General features: G+C 45.1%; 5 protein-coding genes across 5 annotated transcripts; 3 read left to right on the forward strand and 2 right to left on the reverse strand.

Annotated features, from left to right (window-relative positions):
• Positions 1-3,180: 3,180 nt before the first annotated feature.
• PHALS_14593 (uncharacterized protein) lies at positions 3,181-3,926 on the forward strand. Its single transcript, XM_024727950.2, has one exon. The coding sequence runs from the start codon at positions 3,349-3,351 to the stop codon at positions 3,640-3,642; it is 294 nt and encodes a 97-aa protein (XP_024578475.1). The 5' UTR covers positions 3,181-3,348; the 3' UTR covers positions 3,643-3,926.
• Positions 3,927-4,412: 486 nt separating this feature from the next.
• Positions 4,413-6,366, forward strand: PHALS_12410 (aaa-type atpase family protein; the record flags this gene model as incomplete). The annotated part of the gene is made up of 8 exons (XM_024727951.1): positions 4,413-4,472; positions 4,543-5,142; positions 5,199-5,285; positions 5,348-5,668; positions 5,723-5,856; positions 5,908-6,003; positions 6,059-6,140; positions 6,211-6,366. 8 exons carry the CDS (start codon positions 4,413-4,415, stop codon positions 6,364-6,366), a joined length of 1,536 nt encoding a protein of 511 aa, XP_024578476.1.
• Positions 6,367-6,425: 59 nt separating this feature from the next.
• PHALS_12411 (Tetratricopeptide-like helical) lies at positions 6,426-9,957 on the reverse strand (the record flags this gene model as incomplete). The annotated part of the gene is made up of 12 exons (XM_024727952.1): positions 6,426-6,523; positions 6,605-6,677; positions 6,745-6,940; positions 7,004-7,050; positions 7,105-7,145; positions 7,202-7,313; positions 7,383-7,647; positions 7,707-8,255; positions 8,322-8,389; positions 8,445-8,538; positions 8,601-9,881; positions 9,953-9,957. The coding sequence occupies 12 exons, from the start codon at positions 9,955-9,957 to the stop codon at positions 6,426-6,428; spliced, it is 2,829 nt and encodes a 942-aa protein (XP_024578477.1).
• A 114-nt stretch (positions 9,958-10,071) lies between these two features.
• PHALS_12412 (RxLR-like protein) lies at positions 10,072-11,319 on the forward strand (the record flags this gene model as incomplete). Its single annotated transcript, XM_024727953.1, has 6 exons — positions 10,072-10,267; positions 10,326-10,383; positions 10,441-10,611; positions 10,684-11,038; positions 11,106-11,213; positions 11,287-11,319. The coding sequence occupies 6 exons, from the start codon at positions 10,072-10,074 to the stop codon at positions 11,317-11,319; spliced, it is 921 nt and encodes a 306-aa protein (XP_024578478.1).
• A 156-nt stretch (positions 11,320-11,475) lies between these two features.
• PHALS_12413 (hypothetical protein PPTG_13607) lies at positions 11,476-12,516 on the reverse strand (the record flags this gene model as incomplete). Its single annotated transcript, XM_024727954.1, has 1 exon — positions 11,476-12,516. The coding sequence occupies one exon, from the start codon at positions 12,514-12,516 to the stop codon at positions 11,476-11,478; it is 1,041 nt and encodes a 346-aa protein (XP_024578479.1).
• Between the last annotated feature and the right edge of the window lie 4,807 nt (positions 12,517-17,323).

Raw genomic sequence — 17,323 nt, forward strand, 5'->3', positions numbered from 1 at the left:
ATATAATCGCAAGAACGAATTTTGGTTATAAGAAGTTTATCAAAAAATTACAATAGTTGGGAACCATGAGTATGACAATAATATATGACTTATCGGGCCGTCCATCTGTATGTTTCATTGCTTGAAGAGCTAGAGGTTTAATACAAAACTTTCTATCAAGTATCTATTGATTCAACCAAATGGTGGATACGAAATCTACATGACGATGACGATCAAGATGAATATCGACATCAGACTTCACCCGATTTTTACCATAAAGGAATATACCGTCATAGTAACTCGGTGCAAGCTCCATGAATGGACGAAGAAAACTCGTGTCCATTCTGTTGAAAGTCGCGGGTGCGTTCTTCAAGCCTTGCGGCCTCACTAACCACTTCCACACAATACCCCTGGGTTCTTGACTGCACTTAGTGAAATATCATTTTTGTGCATTTATATTGGATTGAAAACATGTGAGAGATCGATCGCACTGAAAACAGTACTGCCGACCATTCCAGCAAGGATCAGATCCTTGCGAAAACCTGAGTCTGAACAGGTATGGTTGCATTTTTTCCAGTTGTTGATAGCGTAGACAATGCGCCATCCGCCTGTGGCTTTCTACGGAAAGTTTGACTACAGTGCGGAGACTTGCTCTCATGCACACGACCAGCCATCTGTTGCTGCGCAAAAAGAACTAGTCGACTACAATGCATGTTTTTTTGGCAACGGCCGGGCGTGTGATACAATTCTTCGTTCAAGTAGGTATGTCAATCTCACGACATATGCCTCTGTCTGGAAACTTGTCGAGGAATATATCAGTATAATCCTTGACAAGTCCATACGCGGGGCTTGTGCTTTAAGTATCTCACGACTGCTCATAAAACCTCACCTTCGTGTCTTCTCAACAAATACTTTCAAAATATCGATGACATCATCGATAGCTTCTTCAACGATCGTACATTTTTGCGAAATTCCGCCTTTTGCCAGGTTACGCCTTTCGTTTTCTTGCTCATCAACGGCAAGAAGAAATCTTGAATGAACTTGGAAGATTTTTAAATCCTCACGTGACGGTTAACCAAGTGTTCCAAACGAACTATTTTGCCACTGAGAGAGTATTACTAATTGTGCTATCGAATTTAGCTGTCCACTTATCAAAGCTGCGAGCAGTTGGACTTAAACATACCTATAACGATCCATGTTTTGACAGTTTGCTTATGACTGTGGTAGGTAAAGCATACACAGACTTAGGAAAGTGAGAAGGCGTGAAGAATAAGGATACCATATGCGACTTTTTTACTATGGTTCTAGACTGAAACCCTCAACAGATATGCTGATTGGAGCCAAAAGTTGACCTTTTGTTTGAGAGTACAAAAGCGTCATGTTTATGGCTTACTTCGTATGCATATGATTCTTTTGTGGACATGGTCCGAATTTATCATGTATCCACGATCTGCAAAGCCTTTTGTAATGATATCTTGATTCTTAGAACCGACAAACTTATAAAACCTGTCCATCATTTGGGGCAACAATTGGCGCTTATTTGAAAATGACGTGTATTCTGGGTACTGGGATATTGAAGCTCATTTAAATTAAATTGCAAACCGTTGGCGGCTTTCAACCCCTAATTGTCGCTCAGCAGAGCATGCGTAGCACAGTGCGCCTTAAATCTCGCGAGGGACCCTTGTGTCCAAGTATCAACAAGGTGATTGTCGACTGTTGATAGCCAGGAAGCTCTTTCACAGCATAATGATTAAACGCAAATCTCTGTTCAATATAATAGAGCAGTGTCATGAAGAAGTTCCACCTTTTTTATACGTACGCATTACTCTTTGATCAACGTAATACGTTTAAGTACTGTGATAGAAGCTCATGATTTGTGCTTGGACGGGATCCCTGAGATAAAAGGTCCGCGGGACAATTGTCGCGCACTGACAAACTTAGAGTTTAATCAGTTCCCACAGCAAAATGTAAATGGATTTTCTATCATTTTGGTCTAGCTGAAACTCCAAATAAATCCTTTTTTTATTCTGAGCAAGTGTAAGAGCTAGAAACATTAGGAGCTTCCGCTTCGATCATCCTGTGAAAATTAATTTCTCTTGCTGCAAACCGCGTAACTCTGAGAGTCAAAGCTATAATTAGCGAGGTACTGTAGAAGTATTACTAACTCCGACATATGATTTGAGCCAGACGGCTTTGTTTGATGTCATGCTTTGTGTAGGAAGTGTGGAGAACATCGTGGGGCTGAGATGGTTGTATATAAGAGTCGACTAAAAATGAAGCAATAGCGCGTCATGCGAGCGGTCATCAAGCGAAGAGGTCACACCCAAGAATGAGCACTAACGTGTAGTGCCTCTGGGAACAAGCCCAATCTTTTGAATGTTACTAGAACGACAGATATCGCAGGGATTCGTACCGCTTACCTATTAACCGCACGCAATAAAGTGCTTATTACCAATCAAATGTGGCGATTTTATCAATTTGGGCAGCTGCCATAACCGGGACGTCATAACCTCCTTCGAAAACGGTGACTTTACCAATTTCGTTTGGATGTAGCTCACTCCGAGTGCATTCCAGTCTTCTCAAAAAATTTCGGAAAGTTCCGAGTGTCGCATTGAATGCGGAATAGAGCGTTCTATCCACAAGTTGTTTGATCAACGATCCCCTCCGGCTTTATCGTCGTGTTTCATGGAAAGACTGGATGTTGAAGAAAAAATTATGTTACCCAGTGGGGTTCCTGAATTGCTGAGGAATGAAATAGGGCCTACATTCTATTATGTTTTACGTACTTTAAATACTATAGTCTCTCGAGCTGGGTCTCCGGGATGGTTTGTTATTATTATTACTTGAAATGATGAGGGCGATGGGCTTCAGATGGTGAACTCCGTGGCACTCGTGTGCTGCTTTTAATAATAAAGGGTTGGAATACAACAGATGAAAGCAGGTATATTTTTAGTGGTAACTGTGAATTAAATTCTTATGAATCAAGTATGATTAAATTAAGTGCAATAGCGTGTAATTTTACAAAGTCAACAATCAAATGGTGTAAAAAGTACCATAAAATCGATATTCATGGTGATAAAGGAGAGGAGGATTATGTGGCACGCTAGCTGTCAAAACGACAGTTTTAGTATAACAAACAGCGGATTTTATATATGTCGTATAAGTATTAGAATCATCAATTTTGATCATATGTACTGTGTCGCGGTCGCCAGTCAAACCCCTGTGGCGACACGCCACTGTGAGTCTAACATGTCATTAACACCTTATAGACTTGTGGCAAGAAATATTGATTGTGTGACTCGATAAGTTTAGAGGGTCACTAGTCTTCTTTTTATTTCCATGTGATGTAAGAAAAAGAGATTCAAGACAATGAGGTCACCGAATTGGTACTGCTATACGCATGGTGTGGATGCAGAACCTCAGAAGCATAACCTGTATGAGGCACAGTATATTGTCAGAAGACATCTCGGTAGAGAGATTATGGACGTTCAGCCAGCGTGGTGTACTAGTGGCCAAAGATTTACAAACGTTCTTGCTGAAAGCATTGAAATGCAAGATGCCTCTTTGATTTTTTCAAAGCGTTGCATGCTTATATCGAAGTTCTGCATTCTCGAGCTTTCTTTTACAGCACTCACCCACTTGGTTTTAACTCCTTGTGAATAGGACCTCACTTACAGAAAACTGTGCGAGGCATACGACATCCCCTCTGGTTGTTGTCTTGGAAAAGAAAAGACGTATGGCTCCATGAACATGGCTCGACAATTTGAAATTGGAGACCACTCATGTGCGCACGTGCCGAACGTATCGACATTATAACCCTCGCCGCACGTATCGGAACTCCTTGGTTCCGACAGAATAGCATTTAATTTTTCGGTCTCCTCGAAAGGTTTTTGGTACTATTTGTGCTTTTCCTTGCAGTTAGTTACGCTAAAGACTAATCTTACTGCTATCATTTACACCACCAGCAATCCGAACAGTCTTTAGACAAATCTTTCGCCAACAAAGCTTGCGTGACTGATAAAAAAAATGCGTTGTACCGCATAAATTACATGTTTTTTCCCTTCAAAGATATCTTGAAAAAGGTGAGCAAAAAGTTTGTAGAACAAACTTCGATAACAATGTTATCGAAGTAGAAAAATAGGATCACCTTTCAAAAATGTTCTAGGTTATTTTTTTGTTAAGTACGGTAATTAAATTCTAGAAGTGAGTCACAAAAAATGATACTAAGTAGGAAGCTCCTGTCGCGCCCCGCTGCAGTCGCTCAGGGCCAATTAATGCGCCTTCCAGGAAAAGTCAAAGTATTCAATGGATATAAAGTAACGCGGACTCAGCCTAGTAGGGCTCTGAGGTCGTTAACATCTGTCACGGACTCTGGCAATACTACTATCAAAAAATTCGCAGCCATTAGTGGAGTTATTGCACTTGCTGGGGCTATGAGCGTCAATGATGCTAAAGTGCAATTGGAATCATCTCCAGAAAACGATCACTCAAAGGTTCTTAATTTTTTTCATAAATTTTGTGAGAGTGACACATGACTGAGTAAGGCTGCTGCTGTCTCTGTAGCATTTCGATTACGCTGAAGCAGTAGATATTATCCGACAGCAGGTGTCGCAGTTTCGATTGACGCTGAAGGGACCCGAAAATCGTATTCCGAAGGCATTTCCTATTAAAAAAATCGGAATTTCTAGAATTGTCGCACCCAATGGTGTCTCTACGATCCGGGTTGAATTTTCGTGTCCGACATTCATAAATGAGGAGGCTGTTTTAGGTCGATTCTTGCTTGAGCTTCGGAAGGCGGATGTACCCACTTCGCCTCAGATTATTCAGGTATTGCCGACTCTTACAAAAAAGTCGACGAAGTCGATCGTAAAACTAAATCAACAGCCTGCAGTGGCGTATTTATACACGAACGGCTCCGGATCGTTTCATTTTTTGCGAGATCCCTCACAACCAAAAACGATGTCCTCAAAGTTTGTATTCTACAAGGATGAGTTTCTCACCGCAAACGAAATCGACGCAGTTGTTGGCGCTTACAAGGAAATGTTTTCATATGCGAACGTGGATGCGTTCCTGCTGTACGATCTGGAGCAGCGCCGGAAAAGTACATTTATGGGGCATGGAAAAAATTCGGCAATTCCCGGTTCCACAGCTCTGGATAATCGAGTAAGTCTTTGCCAGCCTCAATCTTTCCAGTTCATGGTCTCACGTTATACACACAGGAACTTGCCATTCAAAAGCTTCAAAACCTCGGAATTGACGTGTTTGAGCCAACACACAGCGAAGATAGCTTGAGCTGGGAAAGCTTGGTACTGTTTGATTTTTAAATTTCTTTAGTATTAAGTCATTTAACTCGATTTGTACCATGTAGGCTGGATACGAAAAAGTTAAAGCAGAGATTGAAGACACTATAGTGCTAGCACTTCAGAATCCAGAGTTGTACGAGCGAATTGCTGAGAAGACGAGATGTCGCTACGAGAGCAATCGTCCTCGTGCTGTGCTGTTTGAGGGCCCCCCAGGTACTGGCAAAACTTTGAGTGCTCGTATTATTGCTCAGCAAGCCGGAATTCCTATGGTCCATCTCCCTATCGAAAGTGTTGTTTCCAAGTGGTATGGTGATAGTGAGAAGAAAATGTCGGCAATTTTTGATGCTTGTGAAAAGCTGGACGGGGCCATCATTTTTATTGACGAGGTACGTTCTCATGAAAATCGCTTATCTTGTCTGATGCATCATTGACACGAATAGATTGATGCGCTTGCTGGAGACCGATCCGGTGGAACAATGCATGAAGCTTCGCGTCGTATTTTGTCAGTTCTTCTTCAAAAAGTAGAAGGTTTTGCCTCAGCCAAAAAGACCACTGTAGTGTGCGCAACTAACCGGTAAGCTTATATTTCTATGAAAAATTTAAGATGACTAATCTATGAATTTAGTAAACAAGACCTGGATGCTGCATTGATAAGCCGTTTTGATCTTTCCATTCGTTACGATCTTCCTGATAAGAAAACTCGTCGTGCAGTGTTTGGACGGTATTTTTATATAGAGCATATCGCATTCACTTCATTCACTACTTTTTCTTTTTAGTTACGCAAAGCAACTTTCAGATGAAGAACTCCAGCATATGGCAGCCGTGTCATCGCACCTTTCATGCCGCGACATCAAAGAGGTGAGTTTACTCTGCGAAAAACGGAATGCATGGACTTGAACTCTTACTTAAAAATCGGATGCTTCTTTAGATATGTGAATATGCTGAGCGCAAATGGGCTTCGAAAGTTTTGAGAAAGACAGAAACGTCTGAAGTGCCTGATACACAAGCCTACCTGGAAGCTATAAAAATTCATATCAATGGGCTATCTAGTCACGGGCCTCACCCTGATGTGTACGATGCATGAATGATTTAGTGCTGTGTACTTCCGGGTCTAGTAGGCCAAATGTTTATGCGTACATCTGATCATGCGCTGGGTACAGAGTTGGTGCTGACTCCTAAAAGCGCCTGGTATTGGCGACTCATTTCATCGCCCAGTTTTTCCACAAGTGTGTCGCTGCGTCCTACGAAAAAACCCACATAAATTCAGTTTCATGTGAAGAAAGATATTTACACTTGTCACGATTTCATTGATGACTTCTCACTCAAAATAGACTGGGCAACTGTCATAAACCGAAGAGCTTCTTTTGTGTTGTTGCTGCGCTGACAAAGCACACCCTGTTTGCATTTTGAATTAGTATCAGCAAACAATACGATTAGATGCAAAGTTTTGAGAAGTACGTACGATGTTCCACGCCTTAACGGCAAACCACTCCATCTCATGCTCAGAAGGCTTCACGTCCAAATTGTCGACTAGTTGAAGTACTTGCTCGAACCACTCAAATGCGTTCAACTTCGATTCTGCCAGCATAATTAGCCGTCGTAGCAGGTAGCACAGCTTACTGGAGTCTGTTGAGCCCTCGTGAATGAGGACTTGAAGTCTATGAAAATTTTTACATGCGCTTCAGATTGCTTCTGCTCACTATACATGTTACAGCCCGCACCCGTAGCTGAAGATTTGTCCCGCTAGTGAGCGATAGCTTTCTCGAATCTACAACAAAATAAAATGAGAATAATCAATACACATCGGCTGAGCTAGACTTACATTATTCGCTTCATCGAATCTCGTTGCATACATTACCAGCTCTACGCGACAAAATGTTGCTTAGTTACAAAGCGTACTAAGGTTCGTAACGACACACCTCCAATTTCCTCAAGCTCTGGACCGCTTTGCTGTATGGCCTTGCAAAGATTAAATATCGCGGTAGTGTCTGTGTCGAAAAGCCTTAATTTCACCGCTATCGTAACCCTCGTCTGGCAAATAATTAAATATTTTGTACTCAAAAAGCTTACAGTAGTCGGCAATTAAAATGTGTATCGTACCAAGTAGCACTTCAATTCGGCTGCAACTGTTGCATCCCAATCTTGAATGCTTTCAATTCGGTTGATCACTCCGAGAAGGTCCGATAATTGGCTTTTGTTCAGTATCTCAATTTTCTTGACGTCTGAACTCACAGCAGCTAAGAGGCATGGCTGGCATCGATGCCGAAGCGGTGATTCCTCATTGTACAGCTCGTCGCTCCGCTCTGCGATATTGGCTGCCAGGATAAAATATCTGGAGTTTTCGGTACTTTTGGCTATGTCGAAGCTAGAAATTCAGCAGCCGTAAGAGCTTACAGCGATATAAGAGAATAGACGTTCACTTACCTCATCCGAAAAAACCACTCAAATACGGATGAAGGCCCAAAACTTTTCTTGTGTTCGAGTAAGCCGAAATTAGCCGACTTCAATAGCAGCGCATCAGTATATGTCAAGAATGTTTGGCTGTACGAGTCTTTTGAATTGTCTAATGGAATTGACTCGACTTGTTGCTGAGTTTTTCTTTTAGTGAATGCGAGTTGAGCCGCTTTTTGTAAGACCACACCAATGGACAGACTCGCCGGGTGGATGTCACTATCCAATAGAAGATGACATAATGTATCCAATATGAGCATTACAATATCTTCCCTCGATTGAGTTGAACTATTTGCAATCTTTCCCAAGGCCAGCAAATCACTAATAAAAAAATCATCCCTTGCTTTTATTTGCTCTACAATGTGCGCAAGTGTCTCATATGATGCTTCTGGCCTCACTTCGATTTTCGCTTGAAAAACAGCAAGCAGGGATTGTTTGGAAGGCTCAGTATCGAAAGCCTTTTCAGCCCAGTCCAAAGCTTCAGAATTGCGGCCTAGCTGTATGCACGACCGGGAAGAAATCCTATGGAAAATTAACCAGGCGATTATTTTTCGCATATAAGTATCACACGGCTGGAGGACTGGCTACCTCATGTACATTGCTGCATCTTGTATTGAAGATATAGCCAATGCAGCATCCGCCCACCGTAAACATTCCTGAATATGTAAAGTGAGGGAGTAAAATCTGACAACAAAAATATAAATGCAATACTTCGTGCTTGTTTGAGTTTAGTGCCTCTTGTAAAGCGTCGAAAAATGTCTGCCGAATCTGGTGAATATGTTTGCTGTCGATTACTTGGCCACCTCTAAGTAAGAATGCAGCAGTAATGACAGCAATGTTCCTGTGCAATCATCCACAAGTTCGTACCGCTGCTTTTCCAGCAAAATGCATCCAATGCGCTTGAGCTCTTCCATCGATTCATGTCTTTTACCCTCGACAAAAGCAAGACTGCACGCGACATCCAAATTAATGACAAAGTCTGCATCTTTATAGTTGTCCGCAAGCTCTCGATAAATATCCAGGCCTTTGTCAGAGAAATTATATCCTTGGGCGAAGACACGAGCCCCAGCAATGGAGTCTTCAAAGCAATTCTGCTGAAACATCAACTGAAGCAAGCGATGGGCCCTATCGAAGTGGCCTTTGTCGACGTAAAGCTTGTTCATCAGCAGCAATACTTTGGGGTCTTTATTGTTTGGGAATAGGTGGTAGCATCTTTCTGCTTGTTCGAAATCTCCAGATGTGCAAAGCGCTTGCAGCAGATTAAGAAGCACATGCTGCTGAAAAGAGATTACACGCTTCAAAAAATCACCATCACCATCGTTCTCAAGAGTATCACCGATACGTAGAACTTCCTCGACAAATGGCACTTGCAGCTCTAGGTAGGCCACCTGTCTGTAATCATCACTAACACTTTTCATAAGATCGAGTAAGCTGCTAGCATATGAGGTCTTGTAAGGAGCAAGCATTTTTAATTCATGTAACGACGACAGAATATCTCGAGCCTCTTCAGATAAATTGGTGGAATGTTGTGCATGCAACTGATGTACTCGTACACGGTCTACCCAGAAGTCCCACAAATCATCAATAATATCCTCCAATTCCAAGCCCTGCTTAAACTTCGTCAAATGGAAGAGTCCTATGCGACTCCAGAGTTGCATGGCCGAAAAGAACGAATCCTTTGCCAGTGACAGGTATATCTCACACTTGTCACAGTCCAGCGACGCGCTCTCCAACATTAGCATCCCGACACGGCCAAACGAGCGCAGAACATCAATGCATTCATCTATAAAAGATGCCAGATTCTTCCCACTGTTCTCCAAATTCTCCTTATCATTGGAGCAAGTAAGTGAGAGCTCCATTACCTTCGCGGCTACATACCGTGTGAGTACCAAAGAATATCGTGGAAAAGCTGTCACTCGTCCATCGCCCTGCTTTTCATCAATTTCCCCTTGAGGCAGAGCTCTGAGCGCAGCTCGTGGAGCGTTATACAACTCGACACCAGCATTCATCAGCTGCATTCCCGATAACTCCAATACCCGATTCTTTGAAAAATTATCGACAACGCATTGGAGTTCCTTCAGCTCCTGGTCTAGCGCTGCTACATCTACCGTCGAAGCTCCAGCTGTGCGGCCATAGATATTCGTCAACCTTTCAGTTTGCATTAAAATTGTTACACCGACCACAGATTCCATCTTTGATACAAGACTTTCGAGCAATACCGCATTAATCTACTTTATTAATCCGCACACTGCGATCTGACTATCACTCTTACTTCAATTTTTATTGTCCTACAAAATTTCATAACTTCAAACCTTCGAGCACACATTTTAGCAATCATATGGGAAGAAAAGTGTTTCCCGTTCTCGTGGCCGCTGCGTTGCTGTATGACGCGCTGTGTGCGGCTGCACCCAGAATTGATATCAACGTGATCGCTCGTTTGCGGCCTATAGAGGATACCGCACCAGCTGTTGGCCCCGTCCCTTACCGCGATCCACTTCCAGCAATCCAAGGCACACTTGGGTCATTTATGGGAAGTCATAGAGTATAATCATGCTTATTTGCTCTTGCTACGACCAGCAGGCCCGTTCGTAGACAAGATTGATCTGCTTCCATGCGTACATGACGAGAAAATGTTGGAGGAGGGGACAGCGTAAGTGCTTGCTTCTTGTTTTGTTTAGTGGAACTCCACTTACCCACACATTTGCAGCTATGTCCTGAGTCTATGTCTTTTATCGAACGTGACAGTTAAATATACCGTCAATAAACAAGTGGAAGTCGCGGTCAAACTTTCGGAAGATATAGCGGACAGTGGTGATGACGCAATAGAAGACCCTGTGTCGGGAGAGCAGAAGGAACCACCAATCCGCACTATTCTTGGGTAAGATTGATTTAATTAGCATCAAAGTGACAATTTGATAACTTGGTCTGTGTGGTGCTGAACAATTTGAAGTATGTTTCGCGGCTGGCAGATCGACCCCATTACTCTAAATTACAAGAATATGGTCTACGATGACGGTGACACATGCATGGATAACGATCGTTACTCCATGCTTGTCGAGTTAGTGTTTTCCGATGACCCGAAGTCGGTTGCAAGATTATACGGTCTGAAAAAATCTGGCATGTGTGAATTCAAGGCATCACTACTTATCTACGTCCCAGAAAAAAATCGTTTTGCCGAACATGGTATCCACACACCAGGTGTAGTGGACATTAGTGACGCAACGATCTCCTTGCCAAATATTTGCAGCAAAATGAAGTGCCGTTACGAGAATATCACCCAACACATGCGATATCTGTCGGGCCAGGTAGCAACGATTTACGGCGAATCCGAAGTTTTAATGTGATTTTGACGCCGCATTGTTTTGCAAACAGATCAATAACGTTCAGTCCGTTTTGGCAGGAATTTCACCGGCAGTAAGCACGGCAGTTACAAGCATGGCTCTGGAGGCATCAAAGAACATTTACGAGTCTGCGAAGGAAGTCCTTGAGAGATCTCTGGAACTCTTACGTGACATTGAAGACATGCAGCAGTCTTTAACTGACGAAGTTTTAGGACGAAACGATATGGCTTAAAAACATTTCTTAGAAAATAAATCGATACCATGTACGGAAACGAGATTTATCTCGTGTCATAGCTTAGCTACCGGTAATATCGCAACGTCGATCGTGAGTATGATCAGAATTTAAACTGGTAGCGATTTTTACAATGGACTGTTTTGATAAATGTATGCAATTTGAGCTCCTAATTATTGCGGAGCCAGTTTGTCAACGCGTACTGCTGCCGGTCGTTATTAACAATGTGGTCCTGCTGCTGACTCGCCGTTCGTGATTGTGCGTTCAACAGATGCTGCATACTCGGGATAGACTTCTTTCGAGACCCAGACCGCGTGTCGTCTTCCTTCAGCCAAAACGAATTCGTCAACTTGCCCGTTTCATCATGTCCATGGCGGCACACCGTCGCATGAGGGACTAGATTCTGCAGTGGAGGACAACTTGAAGGCTTCAAATGAAACACGCCGGATGAATTGAAATTGCTGTGTCCAAACACGTCCCGTGAGCTCGCCGGGGGACGGAGAGGTACATCCGAATACGCTACTGCGCGAGATCCAACCGGCTCGAATTGGTGTGGAAACTTTAAATCCTCATCGTTGACCTGCTGTTTTCGTAGGAGCATAGCACTGGCTGATATGGACGTCGATTCGATCTTGCGCTTCTTGCTCTCCACCACAATTTGCTCTGTGAAAGTAGGGGATGCAGATTTATTTTCAAAAGCCATTGATGAAGCACTTTGGGCCTTGTTCCTCGCCATGCTGATATTGCCATCTATCTGCTGATGTGTTAATCGTGGATGTACACTCCGAAGCATCTCCTTCAAATGCAATTTTTCTTTTACCACCTTCTCATACTGGTCGTGGCGAAACTTACACGCCTTCTTTAATGCCATAATTAGCTCCCTCGGATTCTGGATTTCCTCTTCCATTGCAGATGCGTCGCACGTCTCCAAATAATGAATAATACTTTGATTTACGCTAAATTTGCGCACAACCTCCGCTTGACGCGAAAGATCCATCTGATACCGAACCACTTTCGAAATCAATTCATTTTTTGTGGCTTCCAGTTCTTCAACACGCTGAACTAGCATCTCTTTGTCGTACAGTAGCTTCTCGCTCACACCGCGCAGACGCCGCAGCTCATTCACAAGTCGCTCCTGTTGTGTATTCTGCCATTGGACGCGTTCCATGAGCATGTTTAACCTAGAGCTGAGCGCCACATCATCTACCATAGCGTGAGAGGTATTTTTTGACAGCAAATTGTCGTTTTGGTCATCACAAACGGTTGACACATCGAAATAGAGCGCGATGATATCGGAGTCACTAGTGCTCCGGCGACAAATAGGGCACTGCTGATTGACGTTCAGCGCTTGAATGAGGCAGGTGTGATGATAAACGTGGCCGCACGGTATGGCAACTAAGTCGGATCGCAGCTCCTCTAAGCAGATGTGGCATTCCTGGTTTGACGAAGACGGAGTCATGGTAACTTTCCAGTGCTAGAATTTTTGGAAACACAGTCTGAATGGGCGTTTTTTCGCTGAAATACCATCTGTTTACGATGGACGACTATTTGCTGCTTTCACACAATTACAAGGTAGTATGGAAAAATTTGACATGGAGAAAGAACTATGTTCTTGGTTCAGTTTCATGATCCCAACAGTAATTTCAAAGCTGCTGCAGTTGTACGTCTATTCCAGCGGCCCTCAAGTAGCTGTCAAAATCATGTAAGAGGGTGATGTGGAAAACCTAGGTGTCCAGTAAGTGCCATAAGAGCCTATCCGATACAGTCCGATTCCAATTGTTGGTAGCCCACGAGACCCGAAAATTTTCAGGGACTTTTATATTTCTTGCATGGTATAGTGCGAATTATTTTCGCTCCGGGATCCAAGTCAGATATGAATGTGGACCGACACACAAGAGATCAACGCGGGATCGCGACCGCGTGTTTATGACCATGATGGATTGCAAGCGGTCAGCGTGGAACCTATTCCCCAAAGACATGCTGATGAGTGCGCCGAGAAAAAATATGTAAGCGATCATTTTATGTATTCAAGGTCAGCTCGTCTAAATCCACAATAATGCAGCGTTATCCAACGCATCTTTAAGTTCATCTAGTTGACTGGTCGACCTCCGCATCGAAACTCCATTTTCTGAAAAAAGCGTTTGCTAAACGGAGACCCGTATGTGCAGCGGGGCTGCCGTAGCTCTTTGCTTTGAGGAAGCTTACTTAGATCATCAACCTTACGTTCTATACTAAAACCAAAACGAGTGTAGCGGATCGCATTCCGCTACCTTCAAGAGTACCCAGAACGTGTACCCAAGGCAATGTACACTTCCGTTCATATAGAAGTTGTATTTACTTGTTCTATTTGCGGTAGAGCCGCCAATACCTAACGTCTTAGGTTCTCCTAATTAAATCGGAAAACCTATTCAGCTACTGGCAGTCCCGCCACGTAGTGGCTTCATGTTATGGTATTGCCACACCATTGTGTAATTACACAGACTTGTGTAATCCGAACTTTTGCACGGTCACACAACATTATGTGACCCACCCTTTCATATAAGGGTACGTGTAACCCCGTTACACTCTTATCCATCAAAATTGTGAATACCCACAACTCACATTTAAATGTCGCCTCGTACGAGGCCCGCGTGTCTGAGATACCGTTACGCCCCTAGGACCATCTTAACACATTCTCTGCTCAATCAGCCTTGTGTCTATGACACGAAAGACACCCAGCCTTGCTGGTTCCGAGAGCGCCCGCGGGCAGAGCCCTTCTTTGTCTCCTGCAGGCAGTGCATCTCCGGACAGTACGTCCGCGGCTTCACGGGAAGCATATACCAAGCCCTCAGCAACCAGGAGCCGCACACCGCGCCCGCTACGGGCGACATATTTCCTCGTCGAGGATTCGGAGGAAGCCGATTGCGAGTCGGATACTCCTTTTCCAGCATGAAAAGAAGAGGAGGGCGAGATGCGCCAACGACGCGACGTGAGCCCTGCTCCGATTCCGTTTCTCGACCTCTCGAATTCCTGGGGGAATCGGTGTTATCACCAATCGTCTTGACGAGGCACAGAAGCAGCAGTTGGAGGCTGCCAACAGGGCGGCTCTCATGTGCTTGTATCCACGTTTTAGTTCCTAGACCCTCGAGTGGAATACGGCTTCCGCCCCGCAGATCCCACCACTGAAGCGAAAGACGCGATCACTCGATCATTATGCGCCAACGTAGCCGGGTCACCGGCCACTACACAAGCTTAGCTTGACCAGCGGAAAGCTCTCCAGGCTCGCTTCTTGGTACCTCAAGAAATCCCAATGAATAGGCATCGCGCTCGACTTCGAGCTCAAAGAGGAGGCGCTCCTATTCCCACAATGCGGACTATCCCGGTAGTGCCCGCCTCTGGTAGAACCGCTATATATATTAGGAGCTCTTTGAGTGATGGGTACAACGGCACCGGAAACTTTCCTCGCTGCCTCACTTACAGCGGAGCCATAAGGAAGTGGACGTGCGCGTAGAACGCCATCTTCGATTTAAAAATGCCAAAGTCAAGGCGCAGCACCGACTTCCTGCGTATTGTCGCCCCGCAACACATGGAATCATCCATCAAGCTCTCGCGAGCTCTGTGGTTTCTCACACCGGTGAGTCTTCGACCACCGCAGCTCAGGTCCATAGCCTGATCTCAGCTCATAGCCCTCTGGCTTTCCTGGCGATCGCAGAGAAGTGCGGAGCGAGCGACGACGAGAATCGTCATAATCCTTCTGATCATAAGCATCCATGACATCTGGGCAGTCTTGCTGAGGTGGCACCTCAAACTCCCACGAGTTCTCGGAGTTTGGATATCCCCGCCACTTTACAAGATATTGGGTTTGACCCTGTCGACAACGTTGACCCACAAGGCGTTCCACGTGATAACGGACGCCACCAACGTCATCGAGAAGCGTCGGTGGTAGTCGATGACTACTTGGTCGATCGCCGTCTGGTGACTCGCGATGCACTCTGAGCGTTGGAGGACAAAGCCCGGCGTTATCGGTATTCTGCCAAGCGTCTCTGCGAGGTCGCCTACCGCTGCGCGGAAAACCTCGAGAGCTTGGAGTACTTTGTGCACCGACCACATCACGTTAAGAACTAACGCTCTCCGTCGGAGCGGCACTTAGCCATCGAGCAGAGGAATGCTTCACTTCGTGCGACGGTGGAGCGCCTGGCGCTGTTTGAAACGGAAATCGTTGACTCCGTGCTCGAAACCAGTTGCTGGTTCAGCTTCTAAGTGGTCGAGAGCCTTTGGGTGCCGCCCCGGCGCCTACGCTTCCGCGTTAACTTGTGTCGGATCCCGGTACGACATAAGCAAGCCCACATAAAATACCGGATGAGTGCGAATCCTTCTCGGAAGGTTTATTGTATACGCAAATACTCGTTTGTCCACGACCTTAAAAGGTCCGATAAACCGTGGACGAAGCTTCGTCTTTTTTCAGCAGAGACTGCATGTGTTGGAAGGGGTTTAGCATTTAATAAAACCGGGTCTCCGACCTCAATGTTTTTAACATATCTTCTGCTTCTTCCGTCTGCATATTCTTTCTGCACGTCTTGGCTTTTAGCCATCGCATCTCAAAAATGTCGTGGAACACTCAGTCTGGTAGACAGGAAGTTATCGACTTCTTTACGACATTGTGGGGGCTGACATCAGCTGGCCGCTCGGAAATCCCCCCCCCCACAAAAGTTGATCTATGAGATGGCGGCGTCAGCTAGACGCGAGGATTAACAAGCTTGTTTCTGTAGAATAGCGTGTAACCGGTAGACGCATGCACTGCATTGTTTATAGCAAAATCAACAAGTGGTAGCATGGCGCTCCAGCGCCTCGGCTTCCCAGCGCAGACGCTGCGAAGAACGTCTTCAACGACGCGATTCACGCGCTCAGTCTGACCATCGGTCTGCGGATGGTCCGCGATTGACATAGTCAACTTGGTGCCCAGCACCCTAAAGATCGTAGACCAAAATGTTTTAATGAAGCGCTGGTCTTTATCAGAGACATTTGACTCCGGGAGTCCATGTTGTCGAAAGACACGATCGACAAATAGTGTCGCTGTCCCCACACCATCGATGGTGTCCGGAACTGCCGCAAGATGAACCATCTTGCTCAAACGGTCCACAAAGACCACCACATCCGTGTTGCGCCGAGTCCTTCGGCAGGCCAAACACAAAGTCCATACTCATGGACGACCAACACCCGAAGGGTACCGGTAAACTGGCCAGCGGCGCCGCCGCATTCAAAGAGGGTTGTACCCTTTGACACGTCACACACATGTGCACATATGTGCTCGTCCATTTGAACAGGTTGGTCCACCAGTAGTAGAGCTGTACGTCTTCTCACGACCGAATGACCATTGAGTGGGGTGTCATGGGACTCATAAAGGGTACGGTACTTCAAATTTACATCTTGAGGAACCATAATGTGTCCACACACCATAATGTGACGCGAATTCGTCGAATCGGTGCTTTAATACAACAACTCGTTATTCAACGAATATCGGTGCAACCGTGCTCAAAGTCGCGACGACAGCTCCCAACCTCCTTGCTCCCTAGGCTCTGTAGTAGCGCTACACACTAACCATCGTCCGCGTGTGCGGCGCGGATTAAATCCGTCACTGACGATGTCAACGTCGTGACATGAGCAAGCTCATAATTCGGTCTGCGTGAAAACGCATCAGCTAACGCATTCTGCTTTCCTGACTTATACTTCAACTCGAAGGTCTATAATTGCAGAGAATAAGACCCACCTGGTCATCCTCTGCGAGAGGTGAGGCGATGAGTCGCAGTGCTCAGTGACGCATGATCTGTGTAGATCACAAACGGCTTTGAGCCATGCAGGTGTACCCTGAACTTGATCAGTGCATACTTCATCGCAAGTAGTTACTTGTCGTGGACTAGGTAGCCCTTCTCCGCAGCTTTAAGCTGGCGAGATTCGAACGCGATCACCGCGCCACTCGGCATCTGCTTGTAGCAGTGCACAGCCGATGGCAAAGTCCGAAGCGTCACAGACGACACTAA

The sequence above is a fragment of the Plasmopara halstedii genome (genome assembly GCF_900000015.1).
Source record: "Plasmopara halstedii genome assembly, contig: Scaffold_614, whole genome shotgun sequence".
In the NCBI taxonomy this organism is placed as follows: domain Eukaryota; phylum Oomycota; class Peronosporomycetes; order Peronosporales; family Peronosporaceae; genus Plasmopara; species Plasmopara halstedii.

Excerpts from the sequence above, each read along its gene's own strand:
- PHALS_14593 (XM_024727950.2), top strand. The coding sequence starts at position 3,349 with ATGAGGTCACCGAATTGGTACTGCTATACGCATGGTGTGGATGCAGAA.